Raw genomic sequence first — 19,951 nt, forward strand, 5'->3', positions numbered from 1 at the left:
GGTTCGTGTGCCAAAAGGGGGCAAGCCCACAAGCAGACTCCCACACCCGCTCCCTCCCCTCCGTGCTTGTGCAACCCCCCCACCACCACTGCTGCACATCTGCCCAACCCCCCCTCCCCCATGCATGTGCACCGGCCTCACTGAAGCCGGGGATGGTGAAAAAAACGGCCCAACGGGCAAATTGGAAGTGCAGAAAAAACAGACGTCTGCTTTACCCGTGGGGCTATTTTTCGCACCCTGGAGTCTTCAGGGAAGCTTCCCAAAGGCTCCGGAGGGCAAAAAACAGCACAACAGGTGAAACCGGAAGTCCATCTCCCGAACTCCCAGTTTGCCTCTTGGGCCGTTTTTTGCACTCCAGGGCTCCAGGTAAGCTTCCCTCTTGCCTCCGGAGGGCGAAAACCAGCTGGCATGCGGACTGGAGCTGACCAAGGGCAATGCCTGGCGTGGCCTCCGATGTGGCTGTGCATGTCCCCTGCGGCTGGCCTGCCATTGGTTCGCCATCACAGATAGGGGGTCTCCTGCTCCAGCTCTATTCTGACTGATTGACTGATTGAAACCTGGCATGTTACACAGCCGGAGTTCTTCATCCCAGACGGTCAGACTTCATTTGAGCTGGGGACTCAGCCTCTGAGCTGCCAAAAGGCCGGAGGGGGGCACGCAAACTCCGCCGATGGCCCAGTGGGTTCTCCCCATCTTCCTCTCTGGGCTCCCACCACCGTTGCTGCAAAGGGGCGTTTGAGCATTCATGGGCTGCGTGAAGGCCAAGCTGCGTGGGGCAGGGTCCTCCCAACGCTGTGTGTCGGGAAGGTCAAAAGACCCTCTCCCCCAAAAGGTCTGGTCTCTGCACTGCAGCCAGTTGGTTGCCAGGGCACAAGGGAGTCATGAACACGGGTTTGTTGGGGAAAACGTTGGAAACGCTGGTTCTGATGAACCCCCAAAACGGCCGCGGAGGGAACAAGGTGGTTGCATGAACAGGGACCCTCGGGGTCACAAGGGCAGGGAGTAGAGAGAGGGGGGAGAAGAAAGAGGGAAAGAGAGAAAAGAGAGGGACGAGGGAGAAAGAGGCAGAGAGAGGAAGTGAGAGGGAAGGAAAAGAGAGAGGGAGAAGAGAGAAAGAGGGAGAAGAGAGAAAGAGGGAGAGAGAGAGGGAAGGAAAAGAGGAGGTGGGGAGCAAGACAGAGAGGGAGAGAGATCAGCCTGGCACAATGCTGGAATCAAAGGGACACAGCAACCTAAAATATAATTAAGAATATTCTTGACTGTGTTGAATGAGATAAAATGATGATGGAATTAAACGAAGGAGGACGTTTCGGATTCCATCATAGTCGTAAATTCAGGACTATCTGCATCACAAAGGGGGGGAAACCCTGAGACCGTCTAAATTAGGAGCCTCCAAACTTGGAAAATCGGTCAGCCACGCAGGATTGTGGGAGTGGAAGTCCACCGATCTCCAAGTGGCCAAAGGCCCCTGGACTAACCCACCTGGGATCCCCACCTAGCACAAACCTGGTGGAAGAGCGGGACTGGATCACCTGCCCAACACCCGGGGGCTCCTGGCCGGCCAACTGTCCAGACCCACAGCCCTGCCACCCTCATCCCCACAGGGCCAGAGAGCCCAGAGTTGTTGTTGTGGGGAAGACGTGAAAAGGGGGAGGGGCTTCGATGCGCGTTCAGCAGTTGAGTTACTGGTCGGAATATAAATAAAGAGAGTGAGTGCGCGAGAGAGAAAAGCCACAGCAGGCCTGGCGAGTGGCGCAGGGGCCGTTCCAGGGCCTGTCCTTTAATCGCTTGGAGGGAGGGCTGGGAGACTAAGCCTCACTTCCAGGACCCTTCAGGCCCCGCCCAGCCCTGACACGGACCAATTACATTCAAGAACAGGAGACCGGGGGAAGGGAACCGCCCTCCACTCGTAGACCTTGCTGGAACCTTCGCGCCGTCTGGGGTCTTTCTGGGGGACAGACAGCCGGACTGGCCGAGCAGCAGGGACCGGCCCTCCCTTCTCCAAGGTGTTTCTCAAGGAACCCGAGTGGGGGGGGAAGGTGTGGGGGAGGGGGAGGAAGCCAATTACATAAAAAAGAGGAGCCGTCCCACCCCACTGGAGAAGGAGGATGTGCTAAAGGAAAAGGGGGTCTTTTTTTGCTGAGCTGTGCATAAAGTCAAGGTTGCCTGGGAGGACGCTGGAAAAGGCCGGCCTCCACACCAAAAGTAGCAGCAAATCCAAGCCCAGGCCCCCTCCCCTCTCCCGCAGACCCCCCCCCCTCAGGCCTGAGGTGTTGACAAAGGAAGCAGACCTGGGGGGTGGGCGGAGGGGTCCCGCAGTCTGAGATGGGGCAGGAGACCTTGGACAGAGGGAGCCTCAGAAAAATTTGTCGTCAATTCTGAAGTGGGGCCGCGTGACGTCGTCGGGGTTGATGAAGACCGAAATGGACTTCCCCGGGTTCTCAGTCACCAGCTGCTGTAGCTTTTTGGCCAGCCGGTCATCAGGCTGGTTGGGGTCCCCTCCGTCCGACTGGGGGGAGGGGATGCTGGTTGCGCTGCCCCTCCGTTGGAGCTCCAGCGTCAGCCGGTTGGCGGCCTTGACGTGTTCAATGGCCATCTGGAGGTGCTCGGCAGGATCGGAGCGCACGGAGGAGAGCTTCCGGGCGTGGAGCATGACCGTCTCCTCAGAGAGGTGCTCCAGCATGTTGCACTGCGGGATGAAGTAGTTCGGGCAGGTCTTGTTCACCAGGCAGTGCTGCAGGTCGTCAATCAGGCCCAACAGGAAGTGGGCGGCGTAGTCCTCCTGCAGCAGGTAGCTGGCGGGCAGCCGGTCGCAGGCCCAGAGCATGACGCTGCGCAGGTGGTAGGGGCTGACGGCCTTCGGGCGCGAGAGCAGCTTGATGATGATGGCTTTGCAGGCCTGGTAGGCCTGCATGAGGCTGCTCGAGATACACTTCTTCAGCTGGACCTCGCTGCGGGCGAAGGACAGGCGCCACTCGTTCTCCTTCCGGCCCTTGTAGGAGCAGGCGGGGACCAGGTAGAAGCCGCTGATGACCTCCTCCTCCGTGATCTTCCCGTCCCAGAAGTGGTTCTCCATCAGCCAGCTCTGGGCCACGGCCGGCCAGCCCTTGAAGGACACCACCGGCACGATGTCGTACAGCATGCGGCTGCTGCCCACCCCTAAAATGATGGAGATGAGGGTGCCGTTCTTCTCCACCTTCTCCACCTTGGGCATCCCCCGCTGCGGCTTCTTCTGGATCTCGGAGAGGACCACGCTGATGGACTCGTAGAACCAGTCGGCCACCCGGGTGGGGGAGAAGAAGTAGTTGGTGGCCCCGTTGAGGTGGTCCACGACGGTGCAGCAGTCCTTCCACTTGCTGATGGTCCCTTCGTCAAAGAGCCGCAAGCTCAGCCAGGAGTGGCACAAGGCGGAGTGGCGCATGTCCAGCGTGACTGGCTGGTTACGGTCATGCAGCTTCAGGGCAGGCACCAGCAGGGTGAAGTCCATGTCGTAGTCCGTGCCACGAGCGTAGAAGTTCAGATCGTCCAGGTCGAGGTCCACCACGCCCTCTCGGACCCCTCCGGAAAGCAGCAGGTACTCATTGGCGACTGGAAGTTTCTGGTCAAGTTTCTGAACCATTCCTGGAACGAAGAGAGAGAGAGAGAGAGAGAGGCGGGTGAGCCAAGAGACGGTGTGTGTGTGTGTGTGTGTGTGTGTGTGTGTGTGCTTCGCAGTGCGTTCCCGAAACAAGGGGGCAGGGGGCCAAAGCTTTGTGGAAGCAGCGCTGGGACGAAACCCGAAAGGGACCCGTGGGGATTCTTCCACGCTGAGCCCTTGATTCCATTTCACTCCTGCAGACGGAATCTTGCCAGACTCTCTTCTCTTCTCTGCCCCTCCCCTCGACTTCCTCTCCCGCTTCCTCCCACACCACCTGTCCAGGCTGAGTGGCCTCCTCCTCCTCTGGGAAGCAGCCCTCCCTCCCTCTGGGGGATTCCCCCTCATCAGATGGACAAGCGGTCCCCGACCTACAACAGTCCACTTAGTGACTGTTCCTAGTTGCAATGGCATTGAAAAAAAGGGACTTATGGCTGTTTTTCACACTTACGACCACTGCAACATCCTTGTGGTCACGTGATTTACATTTGGATGCTGAACCAACTGAGTTTATTTGTTTGTTTTTTGATTGATTGATTGATTTCTTTGCTGCCCTTCCCCTGAGACTCAGGGCGGCTTTCAACAAGTAATATAAACATGATAGAAATCTATATAAAATTATGACTAAAACTCCCCATCATTAAAAACCAACCAACCAGATCCAAACATCAGACATTCATTCATTGGGCGGGTCAAGGTATTAAAATTTCAATGGCCCCATAGATTCAATTCCTATTTAATGACGGTGGCAGTGTCTTTGTTTATTTATTTTTTAATTATCTTTATTGAATATTTACATTTAAAACCACAGAAACAAAGACAGAAAAAAACATGCAAACCTCCTGATTCTTGACCAATGTCTCTTTTTCTTTTATGTCCACTGGGAGCATCTGCACCAAAGACAAATTCCTTGTGGGTCCCATCACACTTGGCCAATGAAGAATTCTATTCTATTCTATTTCATCCATTAACACCGGAGACATCGAAAAGGCCCATTCTTGTAGAATAAGGGCCCTGCTTAAGGGGTGATCTCATCCGTTGCACGTCCCCCAAATTCAGAGTCCCCCCAGATATTGTTTGTTACGTAAAAGCCAGCACAGCTTCCATGTGAGAAAATAAAGAGGGGTGTGTGGGTGTGGGTGTGTGTGAATACTTTCTGAATGCAATGTACAGGTAGGCCTGTATTTGCAGCAAATTACTTAGTGGCCATTTAATTTAATTTAATTTAATTGACTTATATAGTGTCCAATCCTATGTGACTCAGGGAGGCCTACAGAAATATAGAAACACAGAAACATCAATGGCATAAAAGGCCTCCTGGTCCATCTGCTCTGCCCTTGTACTATTTCCTGTATTTTATCTTAGGATGGATCTACGTTTATCCCAGGCAGGTTTCAATTCAGTCCCTGTGGATTTACCAACCACCTCTGCTGGAAGTTTGTTCCAAACATCTATGACTCTTTCAGTCAAATCATATTTTCTCACGTGGCTTCCAATCTTTCCCCCAACTCACCTCAGATGGTGCCCCCTGGTTCTTGGGTTCTCTTAAATTAAATTCACTTAAATATAAATCAAATAAATTAAATTTAAAGTTCCAGTGGCGCAAGTGGTGGTGGTGTTTATTTATGACCTAGATTTGAAGTCCGAACACCCCTCCCCCCACTGCTTCCACTCACATGACCACACAGGGCCCTGGGCAGCCAGTCTGCAGAAACATTTGACTTCTGGGGGGCTTTTGGGGGGGGGGGCAAAGCTTGCCCATAGCAACCGCAGCCTTCACTTAATGACGGACGCAACAAAAGGCCCTCAAATTGGACTGGCTGTGTGTCCGACCACGAGGAGCCACAACCGTGAGATGGCCAGGCTGCACTAGAGCCGCAACTGGAGGACGTCCTGCCCTGACTTTTCCTAAGCACCTTATTCCATCCACCTGCGGAGAGAGAGAAAGAGAGAGAGAGGGAGAGAGAGAGAGAGAGGGAGAGATCCCTGGGGATGTCAGAAGTTATTTTGGGGGGAACTATTTTTAAAATCACGTGCTGGCTGAGCGTGTTGATGGGCTCGCTCCTTTTCAGGGACCCAGCGAGGCAACAGAAGGAACCGGAACCTCTGCTGAAATGACCCCTGAGAGAAGGTTGCTCAAGAGCAGCCCAGGAAATGAATTCTCAATTCGCCTTTTGTAAAGGATAACACCCACCCCACTGCAACTCTATCACTCCATATTGATGGCGATCTTATTATGGTTTTGTCTTAATTTTAACTTTCTCTCCTACACTGTAGAACACAACAGAATAGAACAGAATTCTTTATTGGCCAAGTGTGATTGGACACACAAGGGATTTGTCTTTGGTGCAGAAGCTCTCAGTGGACATAAAAGAAAAGAGACGTTGGTCAAGAATCATAAGATGGAATAGAATAGGAAAATAGAATAGAATAGAGAATAGAATAGAAGTAGAGTAAAATAAGAGTAGTGCAGTGTAACATAGAGTAGCGTAGCATAGAATGGAATAGAATAAAATTCTTTATTGGTATGACTTTATGATTGAACACACAAGGAATTTGTATTTGGTGCAGATGCTCTCAGGGTACGTAAAAGAAAATATAGATTTGTCAAGAATCATGAGGCACAACACTTAATGATGGTCACAGGGGTCAAATAAGCAATGAAGAAACAATCAGTATTAATAAAAATCTTAAGGATACAAGCAACATTGTCCACATATTGTCATTGTCCACATTGTCCACAATAAGTTACAGTCCACATATCTTTTATATATACAGTATGTGTTTGCTGATGGTGTTATTTAAACCGAATTTGTATGTATCAGTGATTGCGTGAGCTCTGTAGATGCCATATACTAAATAAATAAATAATAAACCTTTGTAAAATGGAGCATTTTCTGCAAATTATGCACCGCTGAGCCCGTATTTTCCAGACTTGAAGGGCTGATAGCATCCAATAAGCCTCCACTGTTACCCCAAAATGCATTCAACACCCTCAATCAGGGCAGGGAGTCAAGACTGGGCGGACAGCCAACTAAATATGAGCCAGCAATGTGCAGTGGCAGCGAAAAAGGCACATACAGTCCTGAGTTGCATTAAGAGAGGGATACAATCAAGGACCAGAGAGGTACCAATACCACTCTGTAAAGCCCTAGTTAGACCACACCTAGAATGCTGCGTCCAGTTATGGTCACCACACTACAAAAGACATTGAGACTCTAGAGAAAGTGCAGAGGAGAGCAACCAGGATGATCAGGGGACTGGAAACTAAGACATACGAAGAGCGGTTGCAGGAACTGGGCCTGGCCAATCTGGTAAAATGAGGACCAGGGGAGACATGATGGCAGTGGTCTAATATTTGAGGGGCTGACCCAGAGGGGAGGGGGGGGTCAGGCTGTTTTCCAAGGCACCAGAAGGCCAGACTAGCAGTAATGGTTGGAAGCTGACCAAGGAGAGATTCAACCTGGAAATAAGGAGGAACTTTCTGGCCGTGAGAGCGGTCAAGCAGTGGAACAGAAGTTGCCTGCGGAGGTTGTGGGAGCTCCAACCCTTGAGCCATTTCCCTGAAAAGGTATAGGGACTCCTGCCTGAGCAGGGGTTGGACTAGATGACCTCCAAGGTCCTTTCCAATTGTTGTTGTTCTTGTTGTTGTTCTTGTTGTTGTTCTTGTTATTATTATTATTATTATATCCCAGCCCTCCGCCTCCTCTCCCACTCAGTCTTCCAACCGCAGGCCCATCCATCATTCCTCAACCTGCCAGAAGAGTGAAGCTTCCTGAACCCACCACCAGAGGGAGACACGTCCCCACCTCCTTTGCTCAACTGGGCTTCAATACAGGCAGAGCTCAAGTAAACAAGAGTTCATTCAGTGACTGTTCGAACTTACAACAAACAGTGCATTAAAAAAAGTGCCTTATAGCCGCTTTTCACACTTACAACCGCTGTAGCATCCCCGTGGTCATGTGATCAAAATTCTAGAGCCTTGGCAACTAACTCACACATAGGACACTTGCGACACCCGGGAATGATGTGATCCCCCTTTTGTGACCTCCTGCCAAGGAAGGTCAACCGGGGGGGGGGGGAGATTCACTTAAGGACCGTGTGACTCATTTAAGGACGGCAGTGATTCTCTGAACAAATGCGGCAGAGGGAAGTCATAAAATGGGGCAAAACTCAACAAATCTCTCAATTAGCAACACAGATGTTGGGGGTCCATTGTGGTCATAAGTTGAGGACCACCTGCCCACTTTCTGCTTTCACTCTGGGACTATTGTGAAGATGCCTCCCTACACACACACACACACACACACACACACACACACACACACACACAAGGGAAAAGGCCAGTCTGGGAGGTCAGGAGAGACCTGCCACCAAGCCCCCTTCTTGCACTTCCAGCGGGGAAATGTCTCCCTCTGAGCTGCTACACAGACTGTGAAAATGGTCCCCTAACATCAACAACATCACCCAAAAAGCACCACAAAGAATGTTCTTTCTGCGCCAACTCAGGAAGCTCCAACTGCCCCAGGAGCTGCTGATCCAGTTCTACAGAGGAATCACTGAGTCTGTCATCTGCACCTGTATTCTGCAACCCAACAAGACCCACACAGACTTCAGAGGAGAATCAGAACTGCAGAAAAAACAATGGCTGCCCACCTGCCTTCCATTCAGGACCTGCAGACTGTAGACTGACCCCCCTCGCATCCTGGACACAAACTGTTTCAACTCCCACCCTCAAAATTTATTTATTTATTTTATTTATTACTTAGATTTGTATGCCGCCCCTCTCCGAAGACTCGGGGCGGCTCACAACATGTAGAAACAAATCATAAGCAATCAGACAAATTTAAAAATATTTAAACATTTAAAAACCCCATATGCTAACAGACACACACAGAGACATACCATGCATAAATTAAATGTGTCCAGGGGGAGATGTTTCAGTTCCCCCATGCCTGACGGCAAAGGTGGGTTTTAAGGCAGGAAGAGTAGGGGCAGTTCTAATCTCCGGGGGGAGTTGGTTCCAGAGGGCCGGTGCCGCCACAGAGAAGGCTCTTCCCCTGGGGCCCGCCAACCGACATTGTTTAGTTGACGGGACCCGGAGAAGGCCCACTCTGTGGGACCTAATCGGTCGCTGGGATTCGTGCGGCAGGAGGCGGTCTCGGAGATATTCTGGTCCGATGCCATGAAGGGCTTTAAAGGTCATAACCAACACTTTGAATTGTGACCGGAAATTGATCGGCAGCCAATGCAGACTGCGGAGTGATGGTGAAACATGGGCATACCTAGGTAGGCCCATGACTGCTCTCGCAGCTGCATTTTGCACGATCTGAAGTTTCCGAACACTTTTCAAAGGTAGCCCCATGTAGAGAGCATTACAGTAGTCGAACCTCGAGGTGATGAAGGCATGAGTGACTGTGAGCAATGAGTCCCGGTCCAAATAGGGCCGCAACTGGTGCACCAGGCGAACCTGGGCAAACGCCCCCCTCGCCACAGCTGAAAGATGTTGTTCTAATATGAGCTGTGGATCAAGGAGTACGCCCAAGTTGCGGACCCTCTCTGAGGGGGTCAATAATTCCCCCCCCCAGGGTGATGGACGGACAGATGGGATTGTCCTTGGGAGGCAAAACCCACAGCCACTCCGTCTTATCCGGGTTGAGCTTGAGTCTGTTGACACCCATCCAGGCCCCAACAGCCTCCAGGCACCGGCACATCACTTCCACCGCTTCGTTGACTGGGCATGGGGTGGAGATGTAAAGCTGGGTATCATCCGCATATTGATGATACCTCACCCCATGTCCTTGGATGATCTCGCCCAGCGGTTTCATGTAGATGTTGAATAGCAGGGGGGAGAGGACCGACCCCTGAGGTACCCCACAAGGGAGAAACCTAGGAGTCGACCTCTGGCCCCCCACTAACACCGACTGCGACCGGCCAGAGAGGTAGGAGGAGAACCACTGAAGGACAGTGCCTCCCACCCCCAACCCCTCCAGCCGGTGCAGAAGGATACCATGGTCGATGGTATCGAAAGCCGCTGAGAGGTCAAGGAGCACCAGGACAGAGGATAAACCCCTGTCCCGGGCCCGCCAGAGATCATCCATCAACGCGACCAAAGCGGTTTCCGTGCTGTAACCGGGCCTGAAACCCGACTGCTGGGGACCTAGATAATCAGCTTCTTCCAAGGACCGCTGGAGCTGGAGTGCCACCACCTTCTCGACAACCTTCCCCATAAAGGGAAGGTTGGAGACTGGACGATAGTTGTTAAGTATGGCTGGGTCCAGGGAGGGCTTCTTGAGGAGGGGGCGCACAAGCGCTTCTTTATAGAGTGATGGAAAAACTCCCCTCCCCAAGGAAGCGTTGGTAATCTCCTGGGCCCAGCTCCGTGTCACCTCCCTGCTGGCCGAAACCAACCAGGAGGGACACGGATCCAGTAAACAGGTGGCGGAACTCACAGCTCCAATGGCCTTGTCCACTTCATCAGGTGTCACCAGATCAAACTCTTCCCAGACAGGTGGACAAGTACGTGCCCCAGTCACCTCGACTGACTCGTTGTCAGTCGACTCTGTTTTACAATTGGAGTCGAGGTCGGCTCGGATCCGAGCGACTTTATCAGCGAAAAACGTGTTAAAGTCCTTGGCACTACTCTGTAAGGGCTCCCCCAACTCCCCCCTGGTTAAGAAGGGAGCGGGTCACCCTAAACAGAGCGGCCGGGCGGGATTCCGCTGATGCAATCAAGGCGGCATGGTACGCGCATCTTGCCGCCTTGAGCGCCACTTTGTAAGTCTTAATAAAAGCTCTTACAAGTGTTCGGTCGGATTCAGACCTACTCTTCCTCCATCGCTTCTCTAGACGTCTCTTCTGGCGTTTCAACTCCCGGAGCTCCTCGTTGAACCATGGAGCTCTACGGGGTCTAGCACCTCGGAGAGGTCGCAAAGGCGCAATCCGGTCAAGAGCCTCCGCTGCGGCCTTGTTCCAGGCTTCCGCAAGAGACTCTGCCGAACTGTGGACAAGTGCCTCTGGTATAACCCCAAGCGCCGTCTGAAAGCCCTCAGGGTCCATCAGGCGTCTGGGGCGGAACATCTTAATTGGTTCCGCCTCCCTGCGGGGAAGGATTGGAGCCAGGAAGTCAAGCCGTAGTAGGAAATGGTCTGACCATGACAAAGGCAACGCATCTAAGCCCCTTAGTCTCAGACCATTACTCAGTTGCTCAGAAAGGAATACCATGTCAGGTGCGTGCCCTCCCTCGTGAGTCGGACCCTGAACTACTTGAGTCAGGTCCATGGCTGTCATGGTGGCCATGAACTCCTGTGCCAACCCAGAGGTTTCACCGAGTGACGGCAGGTTGAAGTCCCCCAGGACAATAAGTCCGGGGAACTCCACCGCCAACCCGGCTACCTCCTCGAGTAGCACAGGCAGGGCTTTTGACACGCAGCTGGGAGGCAGGTACGTGAGAAATAAGCCCACCTGAACCCCTAAGTCCAACTTCATCAAGAGAGACTCGCAACCCGCAATTTCCGGAGCAATGAGTCTACGCAGGCAAAGGCTCTCCCTGGCTACAATAGCCACTCCTCCCCCCCTTCCCTGGGGTCGAGGTTGATGCCATATCTGAAACCCGGCTGGGCAAATTTCAGAGAGGGGAACACCTCCCTCCAGGCCCAGCCAGGTTTCAGTAATACAAGCCAGGTCGGCCTCCTCATCCAGGATCAGGTCCCGGATGAGGAGAGCTTTATTTACCACCGACCTGGCATTGAGCAGCAGCAACCTGAGTCCAGGGCCAGAGTTACACTCATCACCAGTATCCAAGATTGGGTTCACAGAGCCGGAACAAGGGACCGTTATTAAGCAACGGTCCCTCGTTCCCCTGGAACGGCTAACTCTGTGACCCCCGCCGTATCTGCCTCTCCCCAGCAACACAGGGATATTCCGACCCCCTGCCACCCCAGAGATCGGTGCCATCTCCTCTCCTGTCTCCCGGGCGTCAGGTGGGCCAAATCTATCTTTCATACTACTATCAATCATCTCATCCATACCATAACCCCACCCACCCCCGCCAACCCAATCGTGCCAGTCATTCCACTCATAGCCACAAGCATATTTATCCCAATCATCCATTAATTTAGAACCCCGTTATATTAAAAAATCAATTAAATTAATAACAATATAAAATAGCCGTAATAGCAATAAAAAACAATAACCTTAAAAATATCTATAAATATATAAAATGTAAGATAAAATGTCGCCACAGAGCCCTGCACACCAAGACAACTAGACACAAGGACAGGTTTTTGCCCAAATGCCATCACTCTGCTAAACAAATAATTCCCTCAACACTGTCAAACTAATCACTAAAACCCCCAAACCTCTATTCAGTTGAACAGCCATGTGTACAACCCAGTCCCAGTTCGGCTGTGCCTAGAGGTTCAGGCTCAGGGCCCCCCAGGGCTGCAGGCACAGCCAGCTCTCCCGAGCCTCTTGGAATTCCTACAAGGAGGCTCTCTCTATCCCAGAGGCCACAGCCAAATTCCTTGTCTGGGAAGAGAACAAGCCGGCCAGTGTCACCACTTCGCTGACCGCCACGAGGTCACGTTGGCTCAGCTGCGGCCGGAGGAAGGATCTGTCCAGCTGCAAGGAGACAGGCCTGGTCTTTATCGGTGGGCTGATGCCCAGCACACGGCTTCCCTCCCTCCCCCCACCCATAAACACACACAGCTGCCCAGGTCCAGCAGGGTTTGCCACAGCTGCATGGAGACAAAACCTTTGGAGCGCCCCTTGCCCGACCCTCCCCCCCTTGGGCTGGCGGCTGCCCCTTCCCAGGGGGGCCCTAACCCTAATAATTTATTTATAATTATTATAATTTATTTATAATAATAATTTATTGGTTTGGGGAGGGGGGAGGCCTGGAATAATAATAATGATAATAATAATTTATTAGACTTGGATGCCGCCCCTCTCCGAAGACTCTAGGGGAAGAGGGGAAGGAGGCGGCCAGGAGCCCCTTTCCCTCCCCTTCCCTCCTCTCCATTCCTTCCTTCCTTCCTCTTCCTTCCTTTCTCTTCCTTCCTTCCCTCCTCTCCATTCCTTCCTTCCTCTTCCTTCCTTCCAAGGTCAGTATAATGGGGGCCTTCCACACGCAGACTCTGCAAACCCTGCGTAGAGAGGGTGCAATGCACACCGGGGCAGCCCCGACCTCCAAGTGCCGCTGCCATGAAATGAACTCCAGGAGCTTTTGAAGCCCCTCCGGTTCCTGGTTTCCTGCGCCTGGCAGCCCCCCCCCCCTGGGCAGCAGAGTCCCCCCCCCATTCCCCCAAGGCAAATCCAGAAGCCAAGTTACAGAAAGAGAAAGAGAGAGAGAGAGAGAGAGAGAGAGAGAGAGAGAGAGGGCAGCGCGATTCCTGTATGCACCCAACGGGGCTCTGCAAACCTTGGCGGTGCTTCCGAGAACAGAGGGCCATTATCTGCTCCCCAAGGCCACCCTTCCCCCCGCCAGCCGCTTTCCTTGGCCGGCCTGCAGGGAGCGGAAGCCGAAACGCCCTTCCCGCAGGGCCCAGCCACAAACGGCGGCATGGCAGAACGGGCGTGTCGGGAGACTGCCACGCCTGGGTCCCTTCCGACTGCAGCAAAGCTGAGCTCGCACAGACCCCGTGCCTGGCACAGAACCCACCTGTCCTGGCAGGCGTCTCAGTCCCTCGACTGTTCTTGGCTACACCCCCCACCCACCTCTTTCCTTCCTCCCCCACTGGAGACCCTCTGGTGGAAAGGGGGCAGGGGCCACAGGGTAGCAGGGGTGCAGTACTTGAGCGGCTGCCACAGTAGTAACTGCGAGAGGGACCTTGGAAATAGGAGCCAGCCGTGTGCAGCAGCTGCCCAAAAAGCCAACACGGTTCTAGGCTGCATCAACAGAGGGAGAGAATCAAGATCACGTGAAGGGCTAATACCACTTTACAAGGCCTTGGTAAGAAGGCCACGAGGCAAAAAGGATGTTGAGACTCTAGAAAAAGTGCAGAGAAGAGCGACAAAGAGGATCAGGGGACTGGAGGCTAAAACATATGAAGAACGGTTGCAGGAACTGGGCCTGGCTAGTTTGATGGAAAGAAGGACCAGGGGAGACAGGATAGCAGCCTTCCAGTATCTCAGGGGTTATTGCCACATAGAAGAGGGAGTCAAGCTATTCTCCAAAGCACCTGAGGGTAAAACAAGAAGCAATGGGTAGAAACTAAACAAGGAGAGAAGCAACTTAGAACTAAGGAGAAATTTCCTGACAATTAGAAGAATTAATCTGTGGAACTACTTGCCTCCAGAAATTGTGAATGCTCCAACACTGGAAGTTTTTAAGAAGATTGTTGGACAAACATTTGTCTGAAGTAGTGTAGGGTCTCCTGTCTAATCAGGGGTTGGACTAGATGACCTCCAAGGTCTGACTGTAGATCTGTAGGTCAGTGGTTCAAATCTCATCACTGGCTGAAGGCTGACTCGGCCTTCCATCCTTCCGAGGGGGGTCAAAGGAGGATCCGGATTGTGGGGGCAGGAGGCTGATTCTCTGTTTTTAAAAAGTGCTATTGCTAAACATGTCATAAGCCCCCCTGAGTCTAAGGAGAAGGGGGGCATTAAAAAAACGGAATAAATGAAATAAATAAATAAAGTCCCTTCCAATTCTGTTGTTATTATTATTAAAGTATATATCGATGGAAAGGGAGGGAGGGAGGGAAGGAAGGAGGTCAACACCTAGGGAATCCCATTACCTGAGTTCCTGCTGGAGCCCAGGTGCAGGGGGCTCTTTTCCGAGAGATGCTTTGCACAGTGGGTGAAACGGATACGGTTCAACAGCCTCCATGATGACATAGAGACTCTAGGACAGGGGCCCCCTTGACCCCCCCCCCTGCAGAGCCACCTGCACCGTTGTGAGAAAAGCTCCCTGGGTTTCCCCTTCTCAACAGGAGCAGGGGTCCTGGGGTCAACGAGATGGACCTCCTACCAGGCCTCTGTCAGGATGAGCAACCCTGGGTGATATTTCATTGTATCACCATAGAAGGTAAAAAGTAGCATGTGAAGCCCCCTAATGCAGAGTCAGAGGGTGTGAACTGCAATTTGATTGGGCCAGAGCATTATAAGAGGCAAATCAACTTCACCATTCTTCTTTCTGCCTGCTGTTGGTGGTGGTTGTTAGTTGGCTGGCTGGAGCAGTTTGAGCGTGAGTTAAAGATTTGAGTAGAGTAGAGAAGAGTAGAGTAATGATAGAGATACGAAGAAACCTGGATTGGTTCAGTATCTACTTGTAAGTAAGCTGAATAGAGCTGATGTAAAGTTCCCGTATGGCGAAGACTCCTGAAGAGTAAAACTCCTGTTTTCCACCAACCTGTCTTTGTCATTTATCTGGTCCCTTCATTGCCCCAATCTATTCTGGCCTCTTATCTCGTCCTCCTGCGCAACTCTGCATATATCTGGACAGCCACAAGGCGCCTGAGAAGGAAGGCATCTTGTAAGACCAGGCTCAACAGCTCCAGACGAGCGAAGGGGAAGCCGGGCGCACTGGAGGGAACCCACAACAATACCGCCCGCCTGGCAACACCATCGTCACGCAAGCGAGGCTGACTCCATCATCCGCTTGGGCGGCTTCGACAAATGTGGAGGGCCGAGCACAAGAGGTGAGCTCAGCTGGCCGGCCGGAAGATGCCCGAAGGGGAGAAGGAATGTTCCTCCGAGCCCTGCCTCTCTCACAGCCGTTGCCCCTCGCTTCCGCTTCTTCCGCCACTCCGCGGCCTGCACTGGCTGCCAATCAGTTTCCAGTCACAATTCAAAGTGTTGGTAATGACTTATAAAGCCCTACATGGCATCGGACCAGAATACCTTTGGGACCGCCTTCTGCTGCACGAATCCCAGGGGCCGATTAGGTCCCACAGAGTGGGCCTTCTCCAGGTCCCCTCAACTAAACAATGTCATCTGGCGGGACCCAGGCGGAGAGCCTTCTCTGTGGCGGCCCCGGCCCTCTGGAATCAACCCCCCCGGAGATTCGCACTGCTCCCGCCCTCTTCACCTTCCGCAAGATGTTGAACACTCATTTATGTCACCATTCCCTCCCCCCCTTTTCTCACTGCAGCTTTTGAGAGTGGTGTGACTGTGTAGTATATTTTAATATTAATGGGTTTTAATTTTAGTTTTTATTAATATTGGATTTGTATTACTGTTTATTCTTTGTTATTGTTGTGAGCTGCCCTGAGTCCTTGAAGAAGGGAGGCATACACATCTAATAAATTGTTGTTATTATTATTATTATTTTTCCAGGTCTGCCCCCTCCCCAAACCACTCAGCCGTGAAGAGGGTTCCTCCCTTTCCCCAAGCGGCAGCTCCGATTCCCTCTGCAGCAGCAGCAGCTCCTCCACCCCCCCAGCCCCACCCCGCCATCGTCCCAGCCGAGAGAGGCTTTCTCCTCCGCTAATCCACCTCCAGGGCCCCGGCAGCAGATGGCATCGCCCTGCAGGCGGCACGGAGGGGGGAGGCTCAGGCCGGCCAAGGGGGGCGGGAGAGGCAGTGCCAGGCCAGCCAGAGAAACAGCCTCCCCAGGGGCCACTCCAACAGGCTCCCCTTCCCCAGGTCCTCACTGAAAATTGGGGGGGGTTCTTTTAAAAAATCAGCAGGTTATATAAAGGATTTTTAGGTATTGGGGAAATGAAGAAGGAGGCACCGAGGGCAGTCACGGGCTCCTCCCCACACCCCACGCTCTTGCACAGAAGCCAAAATGCAGGCGGAAACAGCCAAACCCCCTCTTGCACTCGTCAGGGTTCCTTGGTTTTCCACGTTTCAGCTTCTGCGCATGCAACATCGGTGACAGCAGCCGAAACCTCGTGAGACTTGGGTTGCTGTGTATGCGCAGGAGCCAAATCTCAGGCGGGGCGCAGGGGCGCATGTGTCGGGAGAACTCTTCCCCACACCAGCCGCCAAGGACCGTCCAGACAGCGAGGGGAGTGGCTGCCCACCACTGGCTACGGCTGAGTTTTGAGAAGTTGGGGCATTTTATTAAGGGTGAATTAAGGTAGGAGACCACTGGCTCACCCGGATGGCCAAATTAGGAAAGAGTTCAGCGGCATACAAATATTATTATTATTATTATTATTATTATTATTATTATTATTATTATTATTATTATTATTATTATTATTATTTGTACCAAAGCTTAAAGATAATCAAATTGGTATGTGACTTATTTTATTTTTTAATTGTATTTAAGATCTTTAAATTGTATTGAAGGCGTACAATGTTATAAGCATGTGTTTTATGGTATAGAAATTTTTTTAAAAAAACTTATTCTAACTGAATGGAGTAGAAGGGGAAGATTTACGGAGAAAATAGACATATATCCTAGACACAAATGAGCTAAATTGGAAATGATGACACCAAAATTAAAAGATAAGGGAGACTCGGAGGACTGGGAAATTTGGAATGTGTTTTATGAATGGTTGGAAGGAAGGGGGGACATGAAGGTCTTCTGGGAGATAAATTGGTCTTTCCGTTTTCTCTCCCCAAGTTCAGTGGTTAGAGTGCAGGCCTGCAGATTATTACTGTTTTTAATCAGGGTTTTTTAATAGGTTCTGTTTTAACATTGGATTTGTAGATTGTTTGTTGGAAGCCGCTCCAAGTCCTAAATAAATAATTTAATTTATAAATCTAATAAATAATAATAATATTCAGCTAACTGCTGGCTGTAGTTCAGCAGTTCAAACCTCACCACTGAAAAGCATGAGGAAGTGGTAGATAAATCTATGTGCTAGTGTTATGCTATGCTTCTTCTAACCATGCCTTCCTTCTTTCTCCCTCCCTCCCTCCCTCCCTCCCTCCCACCCTTCCCTAACTCTGCCCACTGCCAGCAGTTCAAATCTCCCCACCGGCTCCAGGTTGATTCAGCCTTCCCTCCTTCCCAGGTTCTCACTGTCAACCACTTGGAGAGGGTTGTCAAAGCACTAGGAAGTGGAATACTGTATAAGTCTAAATGCTATTGCTATTCCTTCCTTCCTTCCTTTACTAACTGCCCACTGCCAGAAGTTCAATCCTCACCAGGTTCAAGTGCTATTGCTAAATGCTGTGATGCTAACCCCGGGCTAAAATCAACGTGTCTTCCCAATGATCTCCTAGGAGAAGGTTTAAGGGCGCCATCCAACACTCAACTCCGGAGAAGCCCCACTGAGCCAGGTGGACTTCCATTGGAGTAGGTGAGTGAGTGGTGCTTACCTGCCCTGTGACCTCCGGGGCTCAGCGAAGGGGCCGGAGAAGGACAAAGGGGGGGGGGGCACTTAAGCCCTGACCCGGAGGGGCTCTGCAGGAGGACAAAGGTGGGGGGGCCCTTCCAGAGTCTCAGGGGCAACCCCAGACAAAGACTCGGATGGAGGGGGTGGGGGAGATAAGCAGCTTTTCAAAGGGGAGGTCTTCTGCTCCCCAAAGCAGAGAAAATCTTCCATTAAGCAACAGGGAGAAAACTACTCAAGCCATCGCTCCCCCCCACACACACCATAGCCTTTCATCTCTGCCCCCCAACAGCAAGGGTCGAAGGAAGGGTGGGGGGGTGTCTCATAAGAACCTAAGAAGAGCCCTGCTGAATGGGGCCAAAGCCCCACGAGTCCAGCATTCTGTGTCCCCCAGTGGCCCCCCAATTGTCCAGGGGGATCTTGAGCAGAAAGAGAAGGCAAGACCCTCCCTTTCCCCTGACCCCCAACCAAGGGGACCCAAGGAGGGACCCCGGCCTCTTCCTCTGGATCTGCCCACAAGGGGCCACGCATCCACTTGAACAGATGGTGGGGAGGGGGTGTTGCAGAGGGACATGGAGACGCTGCATGGAGAAGAGCAACAAAGACCATCAGCGGGACGGAGGGTCCAAACAGCGATTCCCAAAGGGGGGGCCCACAGGGGGGCAATCTGATTATTAATGGTGGCAACAGGAACCTTGTTTAAACCAAGTTAATGGCTTTTTAGGCTCCGAGTAGGAGTGAGTGAGTAGGAGTTCATTTTTTGAATAGTAAGAGATATAAGTCACCGGGGGGGGGGGGGCACCAGGCTTTGAGAGATGTTTAGAGGTGGGGCAGGGCCAAAAAAAGGTGGGGAACCACTGGTCTTAAACCATGAGGGAAAACCTCTGGCACACAAATGGCACCTGGACACATATCGGAGGGCATGCAAGACATCAGACCAGAATACCTCCAGGACCCCCTTCTGACGCACTCTCCGGGTCCTGTCAGTGGGCCCCAGGGGAAGAGCCTTCTCTGTGGTGGCCCCAGCCCTCTGGAATCAACTCCCTCCAGAGATTAGGACCGCCCACACCCTCCTTGCCTTTCGCAAGTTACTCAAGACCCACCTTTGTCGCCAGGCATGGGGAAACTGAGATACCCCTGAGCACATATAGTTTTATGAATGATGTGATTGTATTGAATGGTTCTTAATGATGGGCTTCTTAAATGTTTTGTTTCTTTTTAAATAATTTAATAATTTATTAATAATAATAATAATAATAATTATAATTATTATTATTATTTATTAGATTTGTATGCCGCCCCTCTCCGAAGACAAATATTGGATTTGTATATTGTTGTGATTGTTGTGACCCGCTCTGAGTCTCCGGAGAGGGGCGGCATACAAATCTAATAAATTATTATTATTATTATTATTTGCAATGTTCTATTTTCGTCCTTGGGAAAGACCGTTTCGCCCTCCGGACACTTCAGGAAACCTTCCCCGAAGCCCCAGAGGCAAAAAAATCCCACAGTGGACAAACCGGAAGTTTGGAAAAATACATTTCCGGTTTGCCTTTTGTGCTGTTTTTTGCACATTTGTTTTTTGGAAGGTTCCGGGAGGTTTCCTGAAGCCCCCGAGTGCAAAAAACAGCACAACGGGCAAAGCAGAGGTGCGTTTTCTGAACGTCCGGTCTGCCCGTTGGAGGGTTTTTTCCACCTCCCAGGCGTCAGCAAGGCCCATGCGCAGGCAAAGGGGCAGTGTGGGGGGTGGGTGTGCAGGTGGGGGGAGGGGTGTGGCCATGTGCACACATGCTAGCACACCCACAAACACACACCTGCCTTCTGGTTCGTCCTCACTGATCTAAAACATGCCAAGGACGCTTGGAGGAGCTGGGAAGGGCCAGTCCTGAGGGGCTGCCCTGCAGGAGAGGAGGGTCCTCCTATTCTCCAAAGCAGGGTTTCCCAACCTTGGCAGCTTGAAGATATTTGGACTTCAACTCCCAGAATTCCACAGCCAGCAAATTCTGGGAGCTTGAGGTTGGGAAACTCTGCTCCAAAGGACAAGAAGCAACGGATGGAAACTAACCCAGGAGGGAAGCAACCT

The 19,951-nt window shown here is 51.8% G+C and overlaps 1 protein-coding gene across 1 annotated transcript in view; it reads right to left on the minus strand.

The window, feature by feature from the left end:
* Positions 1-1,725: 1,725 nt before the first annotated feature.
* Positions 1,726-19,951, minus strand: part of MB21D2 (Mab-21 domain containing 2) — a 29,975-nt gene continuing 11,749 nt past the window's right edge. The window contains 1 exon segment of the mRNA XM_070754190.1: positions 1,726-3,621. Within this exon segment, the coding sequence (XP_070610291.1) occupies positions 2,357-3,621 (1,265 nt within the window). The 3' untranslated portion in view covers positions 1,726-2,356.

Source organism: Erythrolamprus reginae, chromosome 5 (assembly GCF_031021105.1).
Source record: "Erythrolamprus reginae isolate rEryReg1 chromosome 5, rEryReg1.hap1, whole genome shotgun sequence".
Taxonomy (NCBI): Eukaryota; Metazoa; Chordata; class Lepidosauria; order Squamata; family Dipsadidae; genus Erythrolamprus; species Erythrolamprus reginae.